This window comes from Sus scrofa, chromosome X, assembly GCF_054392235.1.
Source record: "Sus scrofa isolate SSC_HxYL_T2T_F1_AM1 chromosome X, Sscrofa_HxYL_maternal_Yorkshire_Landrace_v2.0, whole genome shotgun sequence".
In the NCBI taxonomy this organism is placed as follows: Eukaryota; Metazoa; Chordata; class Mammalia; order Artiodactyla; family Suidae; genus Sus; species Sus scrofa.
Genome location: NC_139401.1, coordinates 14,080,286 through 14,106,083, shown reverse-complemented (window position 1 = coordinate 14,106,083; position 25,798 = coordinate 14,080,286). Strand labels below are relative to the sequence as shown.

General features: G+C 48.3%; 1 protein-coding gene and 1 long non-coding RNA gene across 10 annotated transcripts in view; one reads left to right on the top strand and one right to left on the bottom strand.

Annotated features, from left to right (window-relative positions):
* The window catches only part of GPM6B (glycoprotein M6B), a 152,877-nt gene extending 131,484 nt beyond the window's left edge, over window positions 1-21,393 (top strand). For 3 of the 6 annotated variants that reach the window (XM_005673444.4, XM_005673443.4, XM_001927816.7), the window contains 6 exons: window positions 8,722-8,908; window positions 10,523-10,679; window positions 13,429-13,600; window positions 15,405-15,478; window positions 16,275-16,340; window positions 19,351-20,329. In XM_005673444.4, coding sequence (XP_005673501.1) covers window positions 8,722-8,908; window positions 10,523-10,679; window positions 13,429-13,600; window positions 15,405-15,478; window positions 16,275-16,340; window positions 19,351-19,500 — 806 coding nt within the window. In that variant the 3' untranslated portion in view covers window positions 19,501-20,329. Of the gene's footprint in view, window positions 1-8,721; window positions 8,909-10,522; window positions 10,680-13,428; window positions 13,601-15,404; window positions 15,479-16,274; window positions 16,341-17,833 lie in introns of all 6 variants that reach the window. The other 3 variants (XM_005673445.4, XM_003360230.5, XM_003360231.5) reach the window with 2 other exon arrangements.
* On the bottom strand, window positions 5,255-19,588 carry LOC110257650 (uncharacterized). 4 transcript variants are annotated; one of them, XR_014835715.1, is made up of 6 exons: window positions 16,469-19,588; window positions 14,723-14,887; window positions 13,293-14,170; window positions 11,887-12,828; window positions 8,128-8,289; window positions 5,255-7,655 (listed from the first exon to the last, which is right to left on the bottom strand). It is a non-coding gene; the product is annotated as an uncharacterized LOC110257650 (long non-coding RNA). The 4 variants fall into 4 exon arrangements; XR_014835712.1 differs by lacking the exons at window positions 5,255-7,655; window positions 8,128-8,289; window positions 16,469-19,588 and adding an exon at window positions 9,589-10,241 and having other exon boundaries at window positions 10,347-12,849; window positions 14,723-15,920; XR_014835713.1 differs by lacking the exons at window positions 5,255-7,655; window positions 8,128-8,289 and having other exon boundaries at window positions 11,278-12,849.
* Window positions 21,394-25,798: the final 4,405 nt, after the last annotated feature.

Here is a 25,798-nt window from a genome sequence, read left to right as displayed (position 1 = left end):
TTTAGATTTATTGAAGCTGGTGATGTTTTACCACAACTAGGACATTTTACAGTGAAACTGTCTCATTTATTCATGTTTTTCTTGACTTGGTGATGAAAACTGTTGCGCTCATCAATACACATTGCTGCCACTGGCTGATTCGCGCTAAGCCGTCAGCAGCTTTACTGTGCGGACGTCGACACAGTGAAAAAGTCAATATCATCTCGAGCTATCATAAAGATAGCTTTGCCCTCTCAGACCTCCTGAAAGAGCCTCGGGGCCTCCCAGCAACCCCACCCCCACCCCCTGCTGTACAGACCCTCCGACGAGGGAGAGCCTCTGTTTTCTCATGGTTCAGCACGGAGCCAATGGACCTGGGAGTGGGTACGAAATGCAAACTGTACAGCCCTCGCCCAGACCTGCCTGTTTAATCTCCATTTTAGCAGGATCCCCAGAGAACTGATATGCACATTCAAGTTGGAGAAGCAGTGCTCTTTAACGGGGATCTGTCGATTTTGCCTATAAAGGGCCAGATGGTAAATATCTGGCAACTACTCAACTCTGCCTTTGCAGCTTGAAAATAGCCACACACGGTACATAAAGGGATGTGTTTGGCTGTGTTCCAATAAAACTATTTATGGACCTAGAAATTTGAATTCCACATACTTGTATCATGAAGTATCATTATTCTTTGAGTTTGGGGGTTTTGGGGGGAAATTATTTAGAAATATAAAAAGGCCTCCTGAGTTCGCAGGCCATATGGAGCACTGAGTTTGGCCCATGGGCCACAGTTGGTTCCACCTGTGGTGGAACAATTGTTCTCCGACTCAAGAGTCACCAGGGGAGCTTTTTTTTTTTTTTTTTTTTTTTTTTTAAATCAAGACCTCTAATTCCTGAGTGAGTCCCACCCCAAGAAATTCTGATTTAATGGGTCTAAGGTGAAGAGTCTGGGCATCAGGGCTTTTGAAGGTGCTCTAGGTGGGATCTAGTGTGCAGCAAAACCTGAGATCTGCTCTATAATATTTTGTAAACAAAGTAAGCTTTCATTAAGGCCCCCCCCCCCAGTTTTAATTGGAGAATTGGGCAGTGTCTCAGAGCAGGACTGTATAAACATGGCAGCCTTAGAATGGTGTTTCTCACCCTTGACACTGCGTCCCCTCATCCTTTGTTGGGTGGAGGACCGTCCTGTACACTGAGGGATGTTCAGCAGCATCCTGGCTTCTCCCCACCACATGCCAGTAGCGCCCCGCCAGTTGTGATGACTTGAAATGTTGCCACACGTCCCCTGGGGAGCCAGATCGCATCCCCCGTGGAAAACCACTAAGGTGAACATTGCAGAGCATGGGTGTTGTACTGTCTCAGGAATTCCCCGCCTTGGTGCTATTGACAATGGGGTTGTGTAGTTGTCGAGGTGCTGTCCTCTGCCCTGTAGGAGGCCAAGTAGCTCCCTGGCCTGTACTCAACAGAGCCAGTAGCATCCCATCCACCAATCGCGACAACCACAAATATCTCCAGACGTTGCTCATGGTCCTCGGGGGTGGCCCCATCACCCCCTGGTGGGAAGAGCTCCTTAAGCCACAACTCAGTCCCCTGACATCCACTTTTGTTTCTCTTAAGAGGACTCTCTCCACCCTCTCTTTTCCTTTTGGTGCTTGTCTGCAAGTTGCAGAGTTGTGTCTTTCTTTTCTTTTTGATTTTGTGGTTCTTGAGGAAACAGTAAAGCAGCAAGGAAGGCCATGCGTAGAGGGTGTGTGTGTGTGACAGTCATTCCCTGGGGAAGAATCTGAGCCCTTGTTGCTGCTGGCTCTCCTTCTGGGCCAGCATTAAAGCTGCAGCCAGGATCACAGGCATCTTGGGGCAAATCACTGGGCCGTTATGAACTCACAGCCATGGCAACGGCCATCTGCCAGCCCGAGGACAAAACATGTTTTATTCTCTTGTTCTGCACAAAAGGTTCTAGAGATGCCGGAGACAAAATGGCCATTGAGAGGGCGAGGCATTGATGTGTATTTTTTTCTCCCTACTGTGTGGTTTATACTGAGACTATCTTAGGCCAGTGCACACTGGAGGTTTTGTGCGAATCAAAACTGAAAATTCTCCTTAGCCTCAGAGACTGGCTAAATGAAGGCTGAAGGAGTTAGTAACCCAAGAGGGGCTGGGGGGGGGGGGGCTTGCCAAGAAGTACTGAGAATTACTGGTAAAGTGCGCTAGAAAACCTAGCAGTGATGTCTTTTTTCCACAAGAAGTTCACAGGCGTCCCCCAGACGCTTTCCTTGCACTTTCTGGATCATGTTAACCAGCGGTGCCATTGCTGGTTTGAAGCTTGGGAAAACTCAGCCTGTGGATTTATAGGAATATCCAAAGAAAGCACTGGCCTTCCTTAGCTAGCATAAACTTGTCACAGTGTGGCACTCTCCTGACCCTTGGCACCACCACCTCTCTCTTTAAAAACATCAGCCTGGCCTGTGACTTCTCATGCTGGTGACAGCCCTAAGCACAGATCCAGGTCCTTTGTCCGGTGGGAGGAGAGAGGGGTGATAAGCCAGTCTTCTCCAATCCTGTCTGTGGTATGGCGCTAAAGCATCTTTGATGTGAAAAATTTGAGGTTAATTGCACTCGCCTGGCTCAGGAAACAAAACATTCTAGTTGCACTCTTTTTAAGACAGCTGAGCAGCTTGGAACATTTTGTTTTTCTTCATTGCGGGTCCTGGGCACTTGGCATTTGATTTGCAAGTGGCTAGAGTTTTGGCCAAGCCCAGCAGGCCACCTCTTAAGGGGAAAACAGCAAACACAAAGGCAGGCGCTTCATGCAGACTCTCAACGCTGCTCCGAGATTGAGAAGGTGGGACTGGTGACTAGCAGTGGGCTTCCTAGACTTCCATGTGCACAACTGAGGGCTTGTTCAGATGCAGGTTCTGATTCATTTGGTCTAGGGTGGGGCCCAAGATTCTGCACTTCCCCCAAGCTCCCTGCTGAAGCTTGTGCTGCTCGTCCAAGGACCAGACTTGGCAAAGCGGAGGGGCTAAACACTTTCAACTGATACATGGTTCGCTCGTCTTTCCTTGACCTCTGAAAGTTTCCACTGCTGTCCAGGAGAAGCTGACAATGTCCAATATCAGCTCTTTGGATCTACAGACCTGCTTATCCAATTGCCTACCAGAAACCCTCCCTTAAGATGACATCCACTCAGCACGTCTAAAACTGAACTCGGCATCTTTGTCCTCAAAGCCTAGCCCACTTGGGTCAACCCCCCCTAAGGGAACAACACACCATCCACCCAGTTACATGTGCAGAAGTTGAGGAGGAGTCATCCGTGGTAGCCGTCAGTCCGTCCCAAGTCCTGCGCTGCATCCCCAGCAAGCCGCCCCAGTTGGCGTCGCAGACCTCTCTCAGACCCATCACTTCCTTCCTCTCCTGCTGCCTTTGCCCTGGTCCAGGCGCTGGTCGTCTTTTGCCTGAATCATTGCAGCTAGCTCCTCCTCATCACCACAGGTGCTTTGGGGGTCTTTCACAACCCTAGTCTTGGCTCCGTGGTTAAAAATGCTGTCTTCACGTGACGCTGAGGATAAAGTCCAGAATCCTCCAGGTGGCCTGGAAAGCCCTGGGAAGCTCAAGCTCCAAGAGGCCCCTCCTGTCTTCCCTGCCCCACCCTCACCGTGTGCTCTCCCTGTTCTGGTCTCTTCCATGCCCGGGAAGACGACCTGGTCTTTTCCACTGTCGAGCTTCTGTTCATGCTGGTCCTGTGTCCAGGAATGCCCTCCCCAACCCATTCCTCTCTCCCTTTTCCTGATAAACTGAAATCTTCCCTTCATATCTAAAGTGCAGGGCTGGCCCTGGTCACCCCCCAGAAGCCCAAGCAAATCCCCCTGGTTACCTCTCTTAGCACATCTGAGCTCAGAGCCATTGGAGCAATGTCTGTTCCCCTGTAGAGGATAGACTCCGTTAGTGTGTAGCCCACACCTACCTTAGCTGGCCGTGGAGTGCCCAGCATCCAGCCCACTACCCGGGACATGAGAGGCACTCTGGTGAGCACTGAATGAAATGGGAGGACTGAATGAACGGACAGCGGCTCCCTCCTAGTGCTCAGCCTCCCCCGCATCTGTTATCCTGCTCCGCGACAGCTTCAGTTCGATACAGCCTTTAGGAGACGCTGGTACCCAAGATGGTGGTGACAGCAAGGTTGTGGGGAGAAGCTGCTCCTGTTCAAATGGGAGCCCAGCTGCGCCTTCAGGGGCCCCTGGGCTAATAACTCCTTCTTCCAAATGAGTTGCAGGTGGTTTCATCTTGATTCTTTGGGTCATGTGGAGAATTTAATAATTGAGTCATTAGCCATGGATGGTTCTTTAGAACCTGATGGCTAATGCTTTGAAGACCATTGTTTCATAGGTTTTGTTGGGTTTTGTCATTATTTCAGGCAGGAGGAGAAACTGGGGCCCTGATACTCCATCTTGGCCGGGAGCCAGGAATCGTTCTGTGCACTTAGGTACCTGTCACTGTTGCCGAATTTGGCTGGTAATAAGAGATAGCAGGTGGAGCTGCCACCATGAAGAGGTGGCACGATTTTTGAGGCCAGTGGTCCTCAGAGTTGAGCCAACATGAGAATCCCCCCAAAAGGCCTGGGAAAGCACAGAGGAGTGGCTGTCCTGCCACCCCTCCCCCCCATTTTCTGACACACTTGTTCTGGGCTGGGACCCAAGAACTTGCATCTTTACCGTGTTCATAAGGGATGTAGATGCTGCCAGTCCTGGGACCACAGTCTGAATGCCAGGGCTTCCAGATAGGGCTCTGCAGCCTCTTTTCTGTAAGTAGTAAATATTTCAGGCTTTAAAAGCCATGCGGTCTCTTTCTCAATTCTGCCACTGTGGGGCCAAAAGAGATGATGTGTAAATGAAGGGGGTGTAAGCTGTGTCCCTGTAAAATTTTATTTACGAAAATACAGGGTATAGCTTGGCGACCTTTGGTTTCACGGAACATGGACCGTGGACTCCAGGATGGGTGCTATAGCAGGTGACTGCTACTCCCTCTCAGAGCGAAGGGGAAGTAAGTAATTCTTGGACCTGTCAGTCCCTTGAGAGTGTGTGAAGGTCGCGTGCTCAGGATGACATGGTGGGCAAGGTGATGTCCGCCTTTCCAGGCTCTATCTTGATCTAATACTGTACAATAAAACAATGCCATATACAGTAATAAGAACCCCTCCTGTCTCCTCCTGTTTAAGTATATCCAGGACTGGCTCCATAATTTGCAAGCCCAGTGCAGAAGTGAAAACTCAGACATCCATGTTCAAAAATTATTAGGAATGTTAAGATGGCAGTGGCAAAGCATTACACCAAGCATGGGGTACAGTGAGGAGCGATCCATTTACAGATAGCTAGATAGCCACCACACATGCAATTTCAGCCCTGCGGGTAACTGGTCGACCACGCTAGACTAAGCTCTGCATCCAGCTGTATTATTTCCTATAGATTTTTCCCAGGTTGTATTTCACAAGCATCTGCTCACGTTGGCCCACAGGGTCCAGAAGAGGCTTATCTGTGCCTGTGGAATGACAGTGATCAGTAGGGTGACCTCTGTTCTACTGGAGTCAGGGCTCTGTGTTCGCCAATAAAATCATCTACTGCAAAGCTAAGAGCATCGGCTTCTGCTGAGAGAGGAGCATTCATTGGAGTGATCCCCCAAATTCCCGACTCCCTGGTTTTCCCTGCTGTTCTAAAACCGGCCCCACAGCACGGGGCAGATGGAGTCCATGAGCGAGAGAAGTTGGAGGGGAACTTCAGCCTTGATCTCGGTGGTGAATTAGGGATTGAACAGCATCATTCTTGTCTTTTTGAGCCAGGGAACAGCTGTGATAGTTCGTTTGAAAGAAGCAGGATGCTCTAACCCCTCAGATGAAAGACTGTTTTGAAGTGGCAACTGTGGATTTGGGAGGATGAGTTGTATTGTTAAAGGGCCAGTGTGCTTCATCGTAACACCTAACCCTAACTCCAGATGGTCAGAAAGGGCGTGGGCTCATTCACATCATAGACAACAGAAATCTTCGGCAGTTGATAGTCTGTCAGGTTATCTGTCAGCATCCCTGTTGGCTATTTAAATGTATTCTGCATCCAGGTTTTTTCTTTAGACAGCCTTTCTGGACCCTTCTCCAATATGAATTACACGTCCTTCCTGCCCCTCTATCTCCTCTTCTTCCCCGCCCGCCGTCTGCTAGCTCTCTAGCAGTCTCTGTCTTGGTGCTCCTCATGCTGTGCTCTAGAAATTCCGTTACTTGTCCGCCTGCAGCATTAGACTGATTTCCTTGACAGCAACCAAGACATCTTGTTTTAGATTCACGTTCCCAGTGCCAAGCGCAGTGCTTAGCACCCTGTAGATCTTCAAAGAGTAGGGACTAGATGAAATCCAACATAACATTCAGGAGTTCCCATTGTGGAGCAGCAGAAACGAATCCGCCTAGGAACCATGAGGTTGCAGGTTCCATCCCTGGCCTCGCCCAGTTAAGGATCCGGCGTTGCCATGAGCTATGGTGTAGGTCACAGACACAGCTCGGATCTGGCTTTGCTGTGGCTGTGGCGTAGGCCGGCGGCTACAGCTCCTATCAGACCCATAGCCTGGGAACTTACATATGCCATGGATGTAGCCCTAAAAAGCAAAAAAAAAAAAAAAAGGAAAAAACAAAGTAAAATTCAGAACCTAGCTTATGTCATAGAAAATCGAATTATGTGGCAGGTCGAAATATATCTTCTACAGCTGTGTTCCATAGTGATAAAAAATTCCTGAATCTCTTCTGTCCAGTATGGTAAGCCACTAGCCCATGTGGCTTGTGCAACCGAGGAACTGAAATTTTTAACTAATTATAAATAATTTCAGTAGCCACATGTGCCTGGTGGGCTAGTGGCCACCCTATTCGACAGCATCGTCTCAAGGCCACACATCTCTGTCCAACAAGGACCAGACAGAAGTTCCTTAGCCAGGGAAGCAGGCATCCATCATGTTCCTAACTTCATGGTGGCGGCTGAGAACGGGGGACGTGGTGAGTGAGAGGACGCACACAGTCTCGTCTCTCTTTATATCATGGCACACATGGAGGCCAGGGATTGTAGTTGCTCTTGGCTTGAGAGGCTGGAGAGAATTGGGACTTTTTGTGGCATTCCTCTCACCTCACCCCAGCCCCCAGGAGGTCACGGGACAGGAGAAGATGGACTCCCATCATCCTGGTTCACAAATCTCAAGTGTTCAAAGCTCTTTAAGGTACCGACTTGCTAGTGAATAGTGAACTTGAACTGTTCTCTGTGCTGGTTCCCACATGAGGCCAGGTCATAAATCCAGCTCGGGGAGGCTGGTCTGCAGGAAAACTGCTGGTCATCTTTGGAAATGAAAAGGAAGCGCACAGTTTGTTACAAAGGTCTGACAGTTTAGTTTCCAGTAGACTGAAGAGAGATGGGGTAACGAGCTTGTTGTCACCTCCAGTGGTTGGTCGGTTTCTGCACATGCTAGTTTAGAAAGGGCTGCTCAGTTCGGTGGCAGAGCCACTCTCCAGCGTTTGATGCTGGGTAGTTGTTCCCCACCTGCTGTAAAGACCACTTGGGGGGAAGGAATTGAGCCGCTTTAACGTGCTTGCCCCGAAGTGCTGAACTTCCCCTGATTGCTGTTAAACATCATCATGCGTTCAGACTTGGATTTCCCTGACAAGAGAGTATAAACAGGGACAGGAGGTCAGCAGAGGTTCGGCCCTGACCCCCGAGGCCAGCACTCCTCTACCAAGACGTAAATGTCTCTAAACAGCAAGTGGCACCTGCCGCTGCCCCCCGGGGAGGTCTTTATGGACATCTCCAGTCAAAGTTGATTTTGAAAATGGATACGAGTTTTGTTCTTCTCCAGAATGAAGAGTGAACTGTGGCTGTCTCCTCCATTTCACTTCATGGATGCTCATTTTGTCTCCCCCACCCCACCCTCTGTTCCTTTTCTCTCTTTAAGTGCTTAAATGTCACCCACCAGTTCTGGGTTCTTCCTCTGAACGTGTGTGGTGGGCGGGGGCAGGCGGAAGCCAAGGAGGTGGGTGGGGGGAGCTTGCGCTGCCTGGCTTGGGGGAAGACTTAGATTTAAAAGTTGATGTAATTTCTGATTTTGACATGAATGAAACTTGAGTGGGCTCACCTGAGTGGGTCTGGGTGACCTGTCCTTCTGGGGACCAAGACGCCCCCCACCTTTCCAAAATGACCACCTTGATCGTTTGCTGAACACAGCAACCGGGTACCGACTGTGTTTGCTTCCTCTGGTGGCCCAGGAGGCCCACGGCTCGGGGAAAGCCATTGGCTGCTGCAAAAACAGAGGTACTTGTGACCCCAGACGGTTGAGGCTGGGGCAACCTGATGGTCGCTTTTCTGCATAGAACCGCAGCCCCACTGCAGTTCTTTCAGCTTTGTTAGCGGGATGATGGCTCGTCATTGTCACTTGAGCAGGGGTCCCCCAGCCCCGAGCCCAGGTCAATCAGGAAGCTCTAGAATTGATGTACCCCCAAACTGTTTGTCACTTGGCTGCTCTGCCACTCAAGTTGGAGCCCCAGAGTCCTCATCGACAGAATGTGCGATGGTGACAGCTCCCCTGCCGGCCCTGGGGATATTGAGCTATTAACCATAGAGCATGCATGGGAAGGTGGCTGAGTGGCGCCTTCTCTGCTCATGTGCGGGGTGTGTGATGTCCCGAGGCACTTGGCCTTTACGTGCTGCGTTTTCTCTCCTCCGGGTCCAGGCTGCTTCGAGTGCTGCATCAAGTGTCTGGGAGGAGTCCCCTACGCCTCCCTGGTGGCCACCATCCTCTGCTTCTCGGGGGTGGCCTTGTTCTGCGGCTGTGGGCATGTGGCCCTGGCGGGCACCGTGGCCATCCTGGAGCAGCACTTCTCCACCAACACCAGTGACCATGCCCTGCTGAGCGAGGTGTAAGTACCTGCTTCCCTCTGTGGCTGCCTTTCAAGTGCAGCTGCACCAGGTCTTCCCCAAAGACCACGGCCTGCTGGCCTGGGAGAAAACCGAGGCTCCTCCTTCAGGCTGACTGGCCGCAGCTCCGGAGAGGTCCAGGACAGGAGGGGAAGGGTCCCGAGTGCGGTGGGTGTCTGGGACCCAGGCCGGGGTGTCCCTGGGGCACAGCAAGGTGCACACCCCGTGGCCGCCAATCTGCAGCACCGGCGAGTTACCGTGGTTCCCAAGTAAGAGGTGCCCTCGAGTGTTGTCACAGAAAATCACCATCCCGAGGCCGAGTGCAGGACTTAGCCCAGCTCTAATCCACAGGATCAGGACTGGGCCTTTCATTCTTCAGGCAGAACGGAAGTCCCTGGTCACTTTCCAATTCGGAAAAGGGGTGTAGTTTGGGGTGGGGGGGGTAGCCTGAAACCCGTGCCTTCCCGTTCAGGAATCCTTAGTGGAGTCTCAGCAACTCCTGCACCCGGATTCTTATAATCACGCGTGCTCAGCAGCGATATGTTTATTTCCTTCATTTTCCCCGTTCCCATCAGTGTGTTGTTCTTCCTAACTCCCAAAGTTCCCTAGTGTTGAGGTGTCTTGCGATGGCAAGAAACGTCTCTACCAGACTGAAGGTGGCACAAGAATAGAATCCTGGGCAAGAGTCCTTAGGGAATTTCATTCTGTTCAAGAGTCATTCCAAGGAACTGAGCAGAGGTGGGGGAGGCTACGAGGAGGACCAAGAAGGACAAGGGGCTCGTAGAGTGCCTACTAAATACAAAACAAGGCCGAGAAGTATTTACCATGACGGAACCTGGGGAAGGTGTGTTAATGAGCAGGTCATCTTAACAAGCAGCTCTCAAACTGCCTGGAATCTTTAAAAAAAAAATCCCCAAGGCCCTGTTTGGCCCCAGACTAATGAAGTCCTCATCTATGGGGACAGGACCCAGATCCCACTCCTCTCTAAAGCTCCCCAGGTGGTTCCAGTGGGCACGCGAAGGCTGAGGGACTGTCGCCAGCATCTCTGTTGGCTTCGCTAAGACCGAATTAGTTGTGAGTTAACTTGCTGCATCTTAAACCTACCTCACATACTATCAGTTGTATGGTGAGATTATCGGTGCAGAAAACATTTGCCCCATGTTACTCCTTACAGAAGTGTCGTCTGCTTACTTAGGGGCTTTATCAGGGGTAAAGCATTAGGCCTGGTTGAGAGGCATTTGGATGTGGCAGAAGGAAGTGTCCTGTGGGCCAGAGTTGAGATGCTGGCTGTGGGGGTCCCCTCGGGCGAGTGATTGAACTCCTGATGCCTGTTACCTAATGGAAAATGAGTCTAATCAAGTGTTCGAAGTCCAATGGGTCCCTGCCCAAAGGGAACTTCTCCCTTGTCAGGAAGGTTGTCCACCTCAACCTTGGGCCCACCTTGGAAGAAAGGCCAGCTTGCAGGGGGGTGCCTGGTATGCCCCAGCAGGCCCTCAGGGCCATCAGCGGGGTGGGCAATGTGCCGGGACATCCCCGCCAGGGCCTCCCTCCAGCAGCCAAGCCATCTCCAACCGCGCTGTGGGTTTAGCCCCGTGGTGTCTTCTTCCTTTTCACAGAATCCAACTGATGCAGTACGTCATCTACGGCATCGCGTCCTTCTTCTTCTTGTACGGGATCATCCTGTTGGCAGAGGGCTTCTACACCACCAGCGCAGTCAAGGAGCTGCATGGCGAGTTTAAGACAACCGCCTGTGGCCGCTGCATCAGCGGGATGGTGAGTACCCATCTCTGATGACGGACGGCCAGCCAGGCCCCAGCTCTGTGTTTCTCTGTGTTTGCTAAGAGCCAGCTGCCAGGACGTGCAGAGGCCGTGACACGAGTAGCGTGCTTACCCACGCAGGGGTAGGAAAAACCCTCAGCACACGATTGATTGACGGGAAATTAATTAAAACCTATGGCTGGTATTATTTAAATCAAGTATTTCCCTCAGTAATGGATGAATAAGGGTAGTACAGATTTTTCAAATACGAAGTTCCCATGGTGAAAGGAAAGAACATTCCTGTTGTCTTTGACTAGGGCCTGTGGCCATGAAGACTTTATCACAGGAGGTTTAATGGCCCCAAACCCGCTGGCGGGGTTGACCAAGCACATTTTTCTACTAGGTGCTTCATCGGGGACTTGGCTGGTCACTAGGGGGGCACACAACCTAAAGACGTGGGCTAGCGGGTGAGCAAAGCCCAGCCCTTGGGCCAGATCCAGGCTGCCATCTGTTCTGTACAGCCTATGAGCTCAAAATGGCTGTATCCTTAAGACTGTTGGGGGAAGAAAAAAGCATAATATCTAAGGACCCATGAGATTATACGAAATTCAGGTTTTGAGGGCCATAATCATTTTATTGTCACACAGCCACTCCCCTTCCCCGACACTATGTCTGCGGCTGCTCTCCTGCCGAGACAGCAGCGCAGAGGCGTGGATGGGACCGCTCCCCTCTCTGGCCTTTTGCACCAGGGTTTGCTCTCCTCAGGCCCAGAGGAGGACAGAGCTTAAAAAGAGCTCGTTAAAAGACAGGGCTAGAAAGTGCTTTCTCCCATAAGGAAACTCAGGGGTGCGTGGAGGGGGCGGAAAGAGGTACCTCCGGAGTTTGACTGGGTGGCGGCATGTTAAGGTTGAGGTTTGTTTTTTTATTGGCCACACTCGTGGCACATGGAGGTTCCCAGGCTAGGGGGTCTAATCGCAGCTACAGCTCCCGGCCTACACCAGAGCCACCGCAACGCCAGATCCTTAACCCACTGAGCGAGGCCAGGGATTGAACCCGCAACCTCATAGTTCCTCGTCAGATTTGTTTCCACTGCGCCACAACGGGAACTCCCAAGTTGAGTTTTTAATGGTAGATGCCGAGCAGTGGGCTGTGTGGGGCTGGCATTTGAAAAAGAGGTCAGATGTGAAGAGAAGAGTTGGGAAGGTGAGAGAGAAGTGCTTACCTGGAGGCCCAGATTCCCAGCCAGCAGAGGAAGATGCGCGGCCGAGGTTCTGCTCCGGTGAAGAAAGGATACAGAGTCGGGCTTTCAAGCCATGGAGAGCCCAGCGTTCATAAAAGCCTTCCTTAGAGAAGGCACACAGAGGGTAGTGTATGCACTTCCTTGGGACCAGCTGGTACCCAGGTATACAGGGTCCCGGACTCCACGCAGCTTAAGGACCTTAAGGTGGGTGCGTCACTGGCAGGGGCGCATCTTGGGAGGTCGTGGGCCCACGCCAAGTGCCCTCCTCGGCTGCGTCTCTGTCTCACTCCTGGTTCCTGCAGCCTTAGCTCCGAGCCTGGGGACGGCAGTGGGGCCCGGGCTGGGGGCCGTGGGTGTGGAGGAGGTGGCCCCATGTGGAAGGGGGAGCAAGGCCCAGCCCAAGCAGGGCAGAGAAGCTGAGGAGGAGGAGAATGCTGCGCCGGGGAGAGCGGAAGGCCATGGTGCTGGGCTGGGGATAAAATGACAAGAGGTGCAGGGCAGGTGAGCGCCACTTCCAGCGCCCTGTGGGATGGATGGGAGCGAGGGCGGAGACGGTAGCCAGAAGGGATGGATCCCAAGGCTCACGGCAGGGGAGCGGTGAGCCGCACTGGGCCCCAGGGGGCGTGGAGAAGAGGGGACAGAGTCACAGCCCTCCGGCAAAGCGGACTCGGGGGTTGCTGGACGGAGTGAGCACGCGAGGAGCAGTGAGGGCTGTGGCTCCACGCCTCCTGGGGTGAGGGGGTGGGCAGGCACCCTGAAAATCTCAAGCCCCCAGCTTTTCTGAGCTCGCTGAAGATGGACGGTCAGCAGGTCAGGAAGGAAGGAGAACAGTCCGATGCTGCACCTCCAGAGACTGCCCCCAGCAGCAGGTGGGCGAGCACCGCGCAGACCCTTCCCTCCGCCGCCGCCGCCGCCGCCAGGGCTCTTAAAGATGAAAAACCAAAGCTAGATGGAAATGAGAATTTTATCAGATGCCCTGGGCACGAATCTCGTGTCCAAGGCTATTGTAAATTTAAAGGTACAAGCACGGACTGCTTTTTAGTCATTTCACAGGATTAGGAAACTGACAGAGGTCCTTTGGAGAAGGGGCTTCCTGGGGCAGTGGCTGTCCTGTGGCCTGTTACATAAAATAAGGGTTCAGGGGCTGGGAAAGCATCCAGGCCCTCCCCCCTGCTAAGTGCGGACCTGAAGTTGAGCAAGAGCGCCAAGGAGGCCCTGTCACTGGCTCTGTGGCTGTGGACAAGGGCGACCACCGCTGGGGGGGCTCATGTCCTTGCTTAAAGAGGGCCCTTGCCAAGTCCCTGCAGTGGCTTTCAGCTGTCACATTTCCCCATCCTAGAGCTCTGGAGAGCAGGCTCGCCTCGCTGCAGCCACCAGCCCTCGCTCACCTGGGCCTGGTCGCTGCCGGGATCCAGGGGGTGCTCTGATGGCCTTCCCCCGCTGCACCCTTGGCCAGAAATGTGCCGTCAGGCCTCGCGGGGGTGGGCCTGGCCCAGATTGGTGACAGTTCTTTCTCCTCCTTAGTTTGTCTTCCTCACCTACGTGCTGGGAGTGGCCTGGCTGGGCGTGTTCGGTTTCTCCGCGGTGCCGGTGTTCATGTTCTACAACATATGGTCCACCTGTGAAGTCATCAAGGCCCCCCAGAGCAACGGGACAGCCGGGGTGGAGCAGATCTGTGTGGACATCCGGCAATACGGTACCCCCCCCCCCCATCGCTGTTACTCTGCGCGCGCTGCCTGCGTCTGCACTTGCGTTACTGCGGGCGCGGCGATGTAGTGGCAGGATGTGTTCCCGCCCTTCCACTCAATGTGCTCCGTTTTCTGGATGGAGACAGCACGTAGGCTCTTAGTTCCTAAAAAGTGTCATGCAAAATTACTATATTTTCAAGTGAAGTATTTAGGAAGAGACACTTTGTAGAATGCAAAGCTGCTTTATAGTGCAGGTCAATCAAAAGTATTTTTCCTTCCATTTCATTTCCGGGATGGAACAAAACTGTAGAGTCCAGTTCAGTTGCACATCCGCCTCTTCCAATCAGGTCTTTTTAAAATGAGAAATGGCTTTAATACTGGCAAATACAACATAAAATCCAGGTGTGTTTTAAAGTCATCAGACGCAGTCTGTAGACGCTGGCTGTTGGAAACCTGTTCAAATCTATTTTCTAGTGAGTGGGATCCTCGCCTGAGGCAGCTAAGGTTGGTTCATTCTGAGAAACCACACAGGGGACTGGTGCCGCTCTTGTCATGCACTGTAGACTCGACTTACCCCCCTGAGTGAGAGAAGGCGGTTTAGGTCAGGTGCCTCTGGCCAGGGTGGTTAAAAAAAAAAAGCCTGTCCTTGGCAGAAACAGCTGTGGGGAGAAAGGAGCTTTGGGGGACAGAACTACTTTATTTTTGCTGATTTTCCCATGTGCCTTATCTTCAGCATCTTGTCTTAAAACATAATATAAAAACTTAGCTAAAAGCACCCATCAGAGGCATCTCTTCTCCTAAAGATGAAGGTTCAAGCACACTGTTCTTTATGACAGATTGAAAAGGAAGACTCAGGTGGATTGGTAAAGGATTTGTAAAGGAATATCAAGATGCGTATCATTTTCCCTTTCTTAAATATTCACTATAAACTTTTTGGTCATCAGTGATCTTTTTTTAAAATCTCTATTTGAAATCACTGGTTTCATCGTTTCCCATTGTGCTGAAGCAGAAAGACTTACTGTTGGTCCCTAGCAAAGATGGAAGGAATAAATAATAATTTTGAAAAATTCTCCTTCCTTAGTTCCTAGGAGAAGCAGAACTTAAGCTGTATTTCATATTTAAGCACATACCTCAGCATTAATGGCAGGAAGAGCAGCAGCCAAGTGGACGTGGTCACTGCAGAGCGGGGAGTCAAGGGTACAGTGAGAGATGGCATGGACCGTGTCGGCCCCACTCTCTGGGGAGGGCCAGCAGCTCGCCAAGTTTCCATTTGGATTTGCAGTCCCGAAGTATTTCTGATATACGCGTAAAACACAATAAAAATGTATGTAAAAAGCAAGACCATACAAAATGGTAATCCAAATTATTGAACCTAAACAGAAACTACTCTGTCAAATGGCCATGAAACTTGCCGAGCACGGCCTCCCACTTTGAGAGCTGCTCTTGGGCAGACCACCAACAAAGAGCTTGAGTGATGAGGCCATGGACCATGAAACGCCTGGGGAGAAGGGTCTGCCTTCAGCAGGAGGAAATGCCTTATGAGGCGGTCCTGCAGCTGGTGAACTCAGGTTCATAAACAAGGGCTCAACTCAACAAAGCTGAATTTGTAGAGAGAAAAAAATGGAGTTTTTGATGGACTAGTTGACCCTCTTCTCACCTTATTGTCGAAGCAGAACTTTTTACTCCAAAAAGCTGGGGCTGCAGAGGGCAGACACCTTGACTGCTGATGAAGAGCGTGGCCTGGGGCAGCGGGGCCCGCAGGCGCTGGGGGTTACACTAGTAACAGAGCTTCTGTTGGGATTCGCTTCACAGGCATCATCCCTTGGAACGCCTTCCCCGGAAAAATATGTGGCTCTGCCCTGGAGAACATCTGCAACACCAACGAGGTAACTCCTTCCCCGGCAGAGGGCTCCTCGGTGCGCCTGGGCAACCCAGGCTGAGGCAGAGGCTTCTCCGAGGGGGACAGGCCATAGGGCTCAGTCTGCCATTCTTGACCTAGAGCGCGGCCCCTTGCCAGGGCCTGGCCCCACTGAGGGAGGACCCTGCCCCTCTGACTGTGGCGATTCTGCTCTTTCACCTGGAGGTACTTCTTCCAAGTAGAACATTTGTCACAGATTCAAGGTCACTTTTCATGGAAAAGAGTCTCCTGACTTTGTATACAGTCAAATTTTGAGACCTCATCCATTATTAGCTTATGTTTCCAGACTGCGGTGCTGCTATCTCTCGTTCTTCCTATTCGCCAGGGGTTGGTCTGTAGTACCTGTTTCTAAAAGCAAATTCCCAGAGGCGCTCGTGGGAGCCTGCATACTTAAGAGAGTCCTGAGCTGCTTGGGGATAGCAGTGACTTACTGAAATAATCATGCACTGCCGGCCGGGCTGCTCAGCGTGAAGAGTGCTGACCTGGACCAGCGTATAGCAGGGGCTCCCTGCCTGGGCTGCCTCTTACAGGCACCCAGGAGCTTTGTCACATCCTGATGGTGAGGCCCAGCCCCCAGCTCCTCAGACTGAACTGGGCTGGGGTCCAGCCTGGGCCTCAGCCAGTTTTGAAAGCCCCCAGTATGCCAGCAGGTGCCCAGCCCTCAGAAACCAGCCCTAGAGGAGAGAGGGAGCAGCGCCGGGGACATGGGAGGGCCTTTTCCCCCCAACAGCAAGTGCTTACGCCGGTGCCCGCTTCTTTCCCAGTTCTACATGTCCTACCACCTGTTCATCGTGGCCTGCGCGGGAGCTGGCGCTACCGTCATCGCCCTGGTGAGTACTGGCCCCAGGACGGGCCCAGTGCAGTCCCCCATGTCCTGTCCTCAGTGTGATAGCGGATTTCCCTTCCAGCCACCAAGCCCGGGACTCGACTTTGGTTGCGTTTCCCCGTGTCAACTTACCGCTTGTCCAGACTGCAGGAAGTACCAGGTGGTGGGCTTGGCTTAGATGGTAGGGGATGAAATGTGGATTCTGTGGGAAGAGAGGGTTCCAACACTTAAACACGGGTAACTAGGATGGCGTGGGGCACAGCTGACACTCAGCCCTTCCTTTCATGGCTTCAACTGTGGACTGATGTTCTGTGAGGCATTACTCACTGCTTTGCCAAGAAATCATTTCCAGGAAAACCTCATATATACACATTCCTACATGGGCAGGGGCCCTTGTTAGGTACAGAACTTCTATTGCATAGGGTCTCCTCAAATCCTCAAGCAAGCGAGTACCGGGCGACTGCTTCCAGGGGAAGCACAGCCTCAGGGTCACAATGTTTTTGGTCCAAACAAGAATATGCATCCATCCGTTTGCTTCTGTTTAAAGACACCTTATTTAGTGTCTATTGTCAATTCATGAACAGTGAACTCACAGCCAGCGGCCCTGTAACTTCAACCTGACTGAAGCTCGTTCAACACAGGTATTTTCTCCGCCAGGGCCCCTGCATCCTTCCTGCATGTAGGAACACTGGCCAGCCCTTCAGGACTCTAGTAACACAATCACAGAAATGCAAGCACACACGGCACTAAATAGACTGCAAAAAGGACACTGTTGTTTATAGTCTGAGAGCTGCCACAAGAAGGCGTGTGTGGCCGTGGTGGACGCAGACTTTTCCCCACGTTGCACATCTGTGTGGCCATGGCAGTGCCAGGAGGCCTGACTTGGAAATTAGAAGGGTTAGCCCTGAGGCAAATTCACAAATAAGGAAGCTGCAACCACACAGGTGGATGTTGGCATGTGTGTATGTGTAACTTGGGCAGGTGTGGCTTGTGGTTTCCAGACATCTGATGGGTAGAGGGAGGGGGAAATTGAGGGAGGGGGAAATTGCCTGTGCTCAGCACCGAGTCCTTGCCAGCTTTTCCAACCGTGACATCCTCCCTACCCATTCCAGCCGTAGAAAGAACCCCTGTTTTCCCAGCTGAGCCACAGGCCAGGAGAGGACTAAAAAGCGGCGGAGGGGACAGTGAGGCAAAGACAAGGGCACACGGGGCTTTTAGCCTCATTGTTCGCAGGCTGCTGACCCAGCTCTCGGGTGTGCTTTAAACACATCGGAGTCTTTTTCATTAGCATATTAAGGGGAGAGCAGAGGATGTGTATATTTGAAACAACAAAAAGATGTGTGTGTGCTAGGTGTGAAAATCTCCTGTTGTAATTATAAATTGGCAAAAGCAGCACCTTAGGCTTGGAGCTGGCCCATTCCCACCCGTGTGTAGAGAGTCAGGGCGCCGGCCCCCACTGCCTGTATCTTACTGTCCTGTTCTGTTCTCTTCCACCAGCTGATCTACATGATGGCTACTACGTATAACTATGCGGTTTTGAAGTTTAAGAGTCGGGAAGACTGCTGCACTAAGTTCTAGATGCATAAGGGCCCATGAGGAGCTTTAGAGAGCTCTACTTGGTAGCATGAAATGTCCCTGACCCATAGACTAAAGCAGAGCCTAGGTTCCTGCAGTTTTCTTTCAGTAATTTGTAAATTGCTCTAATCAACTTACGTCGCATGGTAGATTAATACAATGACTTACCGTACATGGACTACAGAATAATGAGATCTGGCTATTTCCACCTTTTGGAAAGGATTCAGTTACTTGTTGACACTGGTGAGCATCCACTGAAAAAGTTTTCTTAACTTGGAGCAGTATCTCTAAGTGAAGTATTCAAACGTGGGTATCCTTACCTTGTCCGTTGGTTTTGCTTGGTAACCTGTTTCAGTGATGAAAACAAGTCCTGAAGATGCAATGGAAGAGAACTATTTTAATCTGGACTTAGTTTTGTCAGACTCCATCTGGAAAGTAATTTACAAATGTATTTTAAATTTGCTGGACACATTTTCTTTTTTTTATCATTACCTGGCTTGCTACCAAATGCATGCCCCTCAAATAAGCGGACTGTCCAAAAATTTGAAAGAAAATAATTCATCAGTTATCTCTGAGAAAAGGGTTTTACAAACTCCTGGCAGAGCCCAGAGAATTAACATCCAAGTGATGAGTTAGGGTGAGTAGTAACTGATTCCTCACAGCCACTTCTCAAACTGCACGTCAGATTTTAGTAAGATTTTAATGGGGAGAGAAATTGTGCCTGGATCTGAAAGTCTCAAATATGTTGAGAAGGAAATATGAAATAGAAGGAACCTGTGTTGTAGATTTTGCAGGAAAAGATGAGGAAAATGAACAGGAAAGACGCACTTGCCTCATCCACTATAAAGATTTTGACCTTTTGTGAAATGAAATCATGGCAGTTATAAATGAAAAATGTAGTTTCACTGCTCAAAATGTGTTAACACAGGGACTGCATGCTTTGCTTATAGTTCTTATTTTGGGTTATGACCTTCACTTAATTTTTCCACGTTAAATATGTAGTTTGATATTACTTACTTAAACATTGTTCACACTTTCAGGCCTTTGGGGGAATGGATTTTTGTCCAGAGATAGGAAAGATCTTTGCATGACACTTACTTAAATAACCATACAACGTCTTTCTGAACTTCTGCCTGTCCTTAAAGTTGCTCTCAAAATGGTAAAAAGTTACCCTCTCGTACGTACTTCATTTTTGCCTTTTCTGAACAATAACGTTGACCATTTTTTTCTGAGTTCATTGTGTACTAACCTTTCTTCAGCCTCTCAATGTGAAGCGCCCTGGTAGAGCATGCGCTCCGTCTCCGATGCCCCTGACAGCAGGGTGGGTATTAATACAGAATAACCCTCTCCCCTTTCAGTCCGCAGCGTCTAATCCGGCTCGCAGCTCGCTTTGCCTCCTCACATGCTCACTAGCCATCATGCTCACCCTTCTCTTCCAGATCCACTTCCTCATGATACTGTCTTCTAACTGGGCTTACTTAAAGGATGCAAGCAAAATGCAGGCTTACCAGGATATCAAAGCAAAGGAAGAACAGGAACTGCAAGATATCCAGTCTCGGTCAAAAGAACAACTCAATTCTTACACATAAAGGTCTGCCAGAGGGTCTCAGCCGACGAGTTGACAGCTCTGACAAATCACCAGACAGCTGCTCTGCAGTCCAGATGTGTTCCCCACCCAACAAACTCATGTACCAGTCCCAACACTTCATTGTCTGTCTCAAGCTGCCAGGATGTGTTTCTAGGAAAACCTTCCAGTACGTAAATCTTTTCCTTTAGAACAGATATCGGAGGTGTCACGTGAGCCATTTTAAAAGGCAACACTTTGACAAAATGATGGTTCATCCTTTTGAACCTTGTGGCATGTTCGCATCCATCCCTAGAGCAAATCGGCCAAGACGCCCGCAGAAGATGGCATAGACCTTGACACGGGCCCGTGGTGCGCCAGCATCAAGCGAAATGGCCACCAGTTCACAGATGCCATCTGTCCTCACATCTACGTATCTAAATAGGGAATAAAATACAGTTGAGGTGACGTTCCAGTTCTCACAGCTGACGTTTATTAAACTGGCTCAGGGATACGTGAGCCTTACGATGGACCTTTAAAAAAATTTGGCTGATTCCCCCAGTCCAGGACATATTAATTTCCTGAACTACTCAGAAATCTTTTTTCCAAGAATGCTCAAGCGAGCCTGCTAGAGTAATTCTACTACACCTACCATGGAAAAAGCTGGATTCCAACTGTGTCAGGCTGTCCAGAATCAATTTTATAATAGGTTTCATTGTAATAAAGTGACCCAATTGTCATCATTCTTCTTGAGAAAGCAATGTCAGCTCAATGTCAGCTCTGCCTTAATGAGTATTTGCTTTAAATTTCTAAGAACTTAAGTTACAACAGGCTACCCCAAATCCTTCATAAAATTTTGTTCCACCAATGTTTTTTTTTTTCCTTAAGAAGTGTTACCTTGTTAAAATGACCACCACTCTCAACCATTTTTATGTGGTCTGAATAGTGAGTTTACAGTTTCATACCAACTATCTACAACTTAATTACAACTAGACCACAGACCTCCTACTTTTATAGACTTGAATACTTTAAGTAGGGTTGGTATTTATTTCACTTTTTCTTACCTAAATCTTAGTTTCCTGGGAATAATAAAATTCAATGTTCGGCAAAAAAAAAAAAAAAAAAAAATCAGAAAAAATCAGAAAAACAAAAAAAAATCTGCTTGAGTTTAAGCCATCTTCAAAAGAAACTTGCCTTCTAAATCATTGTGTTTCAGAACATTAAGTGAATAGGTATTGGGTATTAGTGATGGTAAACTTTGTGTTGTTCTTTATGAAATGATACATATAACTGTTGGGGTGCATCAGTGCTTTTTAAAAGGGGCTGCATAATATAGGGTTAACTATGTATATTCATGTTAAGAATTAACTTGTGGTTTGGCTGTTTCCTGGATTTTACAACATATACATGTGCAGAAATGTGTTAAAATGAAAGGAAGCATACCTTTATCAGATGCTATTAAAACTGAACATCAAGTATAATGTTTCATTTGGATTCTTTTTGTTGTTGTTAATGCCTAAAAAATGCCTATTTGGATCTTGACTTTTTTTTTTTTTTAATTACTTGGGAGAAGTTCTCTTCTGTGTAGAAAGTTGTTCCAGAATGGCTTGGTGTTTTGTTTTCCTGTTGCATGACAGACTTAAATATTTTTTCCAGCAGTGGAGGTGCTGTTAGAGTCCAGTGTTCTAGCAGAGGCAGTGTCTAAAGCCTAATTTTACTTTTCTAATTCTGGTAGCTATTACCAGGAATTCCTGAACGTTTTGTTTAAGTAGTCTAATATTTTTTATGTAAAGAGCATTAAATTTTGCTATGTATAAATTTTTGTAACCTAACAGTGGATCAATATTTTCTATCAGTGCCAAGGGCTTCCTGTAGTTCTATTCAAGTGTTACAATAAATATTTGTAGATAATAGTCAATACTTGTGTATGCTTATTTTAAAGATCTATTTAGGTGGAAATAGTTGTGGATGTATTAAGAGAAATGAAATAAAATTATAGCTTCGTTCACTTGCCTTTTTACCATACGTAAATACTATCTTTGTCTTCGGTATGGTGTCATTTTTAAATAGTATGCATCACGAAGATTCTACATTTGTATGGAAATCAAGTTTATAAGTGCTACATGTTTCATTTGCGAGAACTCTCTGAAGCAAGAGCGATTTGAGAAAACATCATAACTGGACCGGGTGGTATTTTACAAAAAGTGCCACTAACCTGTATGTAATTTGCCTGACTAGCTTCATACTTATTTATGGGAATAACACAAAGCTGGAATAACACAAAGCTTTAAGTTGGGGGAAAGGGTAAAACAATGAGGAACCTTCATAAAATTCCAGGTACCACTGGCTATTTTACAAATCCAAGCTATAAAAGTCTGCCAAACAAGGTCTTACTGTGTATAGCACAGGGAGCTATATTCAGTACTCTCTGATAAACCATAATGGAAAAGAATCCCCCAAAAAAAGAATGCATATAATAATACATATAACTGGGTCACTGTGCTGTACAGCAGAAATGAACACACAACACTGTACATCAATCAACTATACTTCAATATATTGAGTATATAAGAAGAACCATTTAGATCGAACAGTTACTCACTAAAGCGCAGAGCTAAATTTGTTACTGAGGATTTCATTTTGTAATCTCGTTCCACTACTTATCTCTCAACATGATTCTAACTTTGGATTTTCCACAGGCGACCTTTCCTGGGCAGGGCCAGCCTGTGTCACTATTGACCCACTGACATCTCTAAATGAAGGGCTGCCTGCAAGCATCACCCTTCCTTCACGCTCAGCAGGGAAACAATCAGGAGCGCCATTTGTGTGCTGTTTGGCACACTGCTGAATGAACACCTTCTGTTTACATAGCAGTTTGTGCAGTTATTGCTTGGGCTGCATAGATCACATGCAGTTTATTCATTACTGACAGTAATCCTGCTACCAAAGACAGGAACTTTTAGAGGGTGAAATAGAGATTTTTGCCTGTTTCTAGTTATACCTTGTGAAACTTGATTTGTAAGAAACAAAAAGTAGAAATTATAGCAGAGGAACCTACTCATTTAAAAACCAACAAGCAAAATACTTTAAGTCCATTTAAAAGATGAGGGCTAAAGATTCCACAAAGAACTTTCTGAAAGAATCCTTTTAGGGCTTTTTCATGCTATTATAGTCCTAATCCAGGCCAGCCTCAGAGATGCTAAGGTTCAATTTCAGACCACTGCAATACAGCACATATCACAATAAAGAGTAACAGAATTTTTTCAGCTGCCCAGTACATATAAAAGTTATGTACACATGATACCATATTCTAATAAAGTGTGCAACATGTGTAAGAAAACAATGCACATACCTTAATTAAAAGATACTTCAGTGCCAAAAATGCTAACCATCATCTGAGTCCTCGGGTCATTATCTTCTCGCTAGAGAAGCAAAAACATTATGAGAATTACCCAAATGGGACACAGAGACATGAACAAATGCTGTTCCAAAAACGGACCCAATATACTTGCTTGATTAGGGCTGCCACAAAGCTTCCATCTGTAAAGAACACCATGTCGGTGACGTGCAATAAAGCACAGCACAGTAAAGCCAAGTCTGCCTGTGTTACAAGGTTTAGAAGAGGCAATCCGCTTTTAGCATCTTGTCCTAAATGGTGGCATCTTTCACTAGCTAGTACAGGGCTCGTTCTTAGGTGTTTCGTCAAAACTAGAGATTTTACTTAAGGTGACTTTTTCAAAATCAGTATTAAAGACGAACAAAAGCAGAAGGTTTTGAGGAAAGAAAAATACAAATAGGATTTCTCACTGTGGCTCAGTGGAAATGAATCTGACTAGCACCCATGAGGACGAAGGTTTGATCCCTGGCCTTGATTAGTGGGTTAACGATCCGGTGTTGCTGTGAGCTGTGGTGTAGTCTGGCGGCTACAGTCAGACCTCTAGCCTGGGAACTTCCACATGCTTCGAGTGCGGCGCTAATAAGTTAAAAAAAAAAAAAATACCAAGAGAGGTCAGTGAACATTCTTTCTCTAAACTGCCCCTCAATGTTCCTGTTTTGATATTTAACCTTCATTGTACCTTACCTGAGGAAGATGTAAACACTCAGGGGGTCTTGCAAAGCCAGGAGGTGCAGGGGAACGTGTCACACTTTGCAGTCTCTGTTCATAGGCATTCTAGATGATGTGGCCATCTGAAATGCCACGTAAAGAGCTGATTTACTCTTCATTAAACACGCTGTAACCTGATATGCAGTATTAAGAATACTGCTTAGGAGTTCCTGTTGTGGCTCAGTGGGTTCAGAACTCAGCACAGTGTCCATTAGGATGTGGATTCCATCCCTGGCCTTGCACAGTGGGTTAAGGATCTGGGCGTTGCCACAGTCTGTGGCAGAGGTCACAGATGTGGCTCAGACCCATTGTTGGAGTGGCTGTGGTGTAGGCTGGCAGCTGCAGCTCCAATTTGACCCCTAGCCCAGGCACTTCCGTATGCCACATATGTGGCCATAAAAATTAAAAAAAAAAAAAAAAGAATACTGCTTAGAATTTAAGTTGACTGACAAGGGAAAAAAAAAAAAAAACAAACCCCAAGTGAAGCAAGAAAACAAAGAATACCATTAATTGTTTATACAAGGGCTGTGAAAAATAAAAAGAAGGGGGGAAACTAATATTACAAAGAGTTAAAAATTTACCTTAAGGTTTAGTTCTGAGACAGTGACACAGGCTCCTGAATTCCCTTCCTCCTATGGACACACTGACTGTATCACGGCACACAAAGCAACTTTTTCTCAAAGAGAAAACTCACTGAGCTACTCCTACACATCCAGTGGAGAAAATACCCACACCAAAACAGGAGGGAAAGGCTGAGACATGCTCTTACCATAAACCCACCTCCAGCACACCACCACACTAGGTACTCCCAACTTGAGGTCTCCCTGAAGAGCAAAGGATTTGGACCCCACATCTAGTACCCCAACTTCCATCTAACGAACAGAACCCCCCACCCCAAACACCTAGCTCTTCAAGCCAACAGGTTTTGTGTCCAAGAAACCCACAAAACTCTAATACACCAACAGGTCTTACCTGGCTCTAAAGGACCACCAACTCCTAGTCTTTCCCTGAAAAGGGTCTATTTGCATATATTAAAAGCTGATGAGGGAGTTCCTGTTGTGGCTCAGTGTTGATGAACCCAACTAGAATCCATGAGGATTTGGGTTCTATCCCTGGCCTCACTCAGAGGGTTAAGGATCCAGTGTTGCCATGAGCTATGGTGTTGGTCACAGATGTGGCTCAGATCCCATGTTGCTGTGGCTGTGGTGTAGGCTGGAGGCTACAACTCCAAAATTCAACCCCTAGCCTGAGAACTTCTATATACCGCAAGCTTGGCCCTAAAAAAAGCAAAAAAAAAAGAAAAGAAAAAAGAAAACCTGGTAAGAGTCAGTCTTCTCATTTAGCACACATCTAGGGGATAACTAGTATCCTCCCCTGAGAGCAAGGAATCTCCCAGGAAGGAGCTGATACACACATTTGTGCTCCAGCTTTAGCAGCTGCCACCCAAGGGACAGATGCCCAGATCGTCTGGCTCTGATGGCCATTCACAAGTCCTGCAGGACTGTAGTAAACAAAGAAGCACCTCTTAACAGGCCCAGGAGCACACCCTGCAGCTATACACCCAGGCCAAGTGCAAAAGCAGCAGGCAAAAACCCCCACCTCCCAGTATATTCCAGGAAGGAATCTAACTACACACTTTGCCAGCTGCCATCTGAGGGTTCAGCTTCCAACTACCTGCATCTAGGTGCTGACTGTGATCCTCCCCTCTGGGACACTGAACAATCTTGACACACTCTCAAGTACTGAGAAGCACCAAGAACAAAGAGGGCAGTCAGGCCCATCGTAAAAGTTTGAGAAGCAAGCAGAAGCCTAGGCCAGGTTGAAGGACAAAGTTCATCTCCTGCATGAGACCACTCGGTCAAGACTGGGAGAGGTGGCTGTTTTCTACTGCAGAGACATCAACACAGACAGTCAAGGAAAATTAAGAAATAAGAGACTATTTCCAAACAAAAGAACAAGATACAACTCTAGAAATAGACTTTACTGAAATGAGAATAAGTGACTTACCTGAGAGTTCAAAGTAAGAGTCACAGAGATGCGCATCCGAGGTCAGGAGAACAATGCAATGACAAAGTGAGAATTTCAACAAAGTATTTAAAAGTACCAAGTAAATCACATAACTGAGGAATACAGTAATTCAAAATTTCAATAGAAGAGTTCAACCAGAAGACTAGATTAAGCAAAAGGACAAGCAAATTGAAGACAGATCACTAGAATT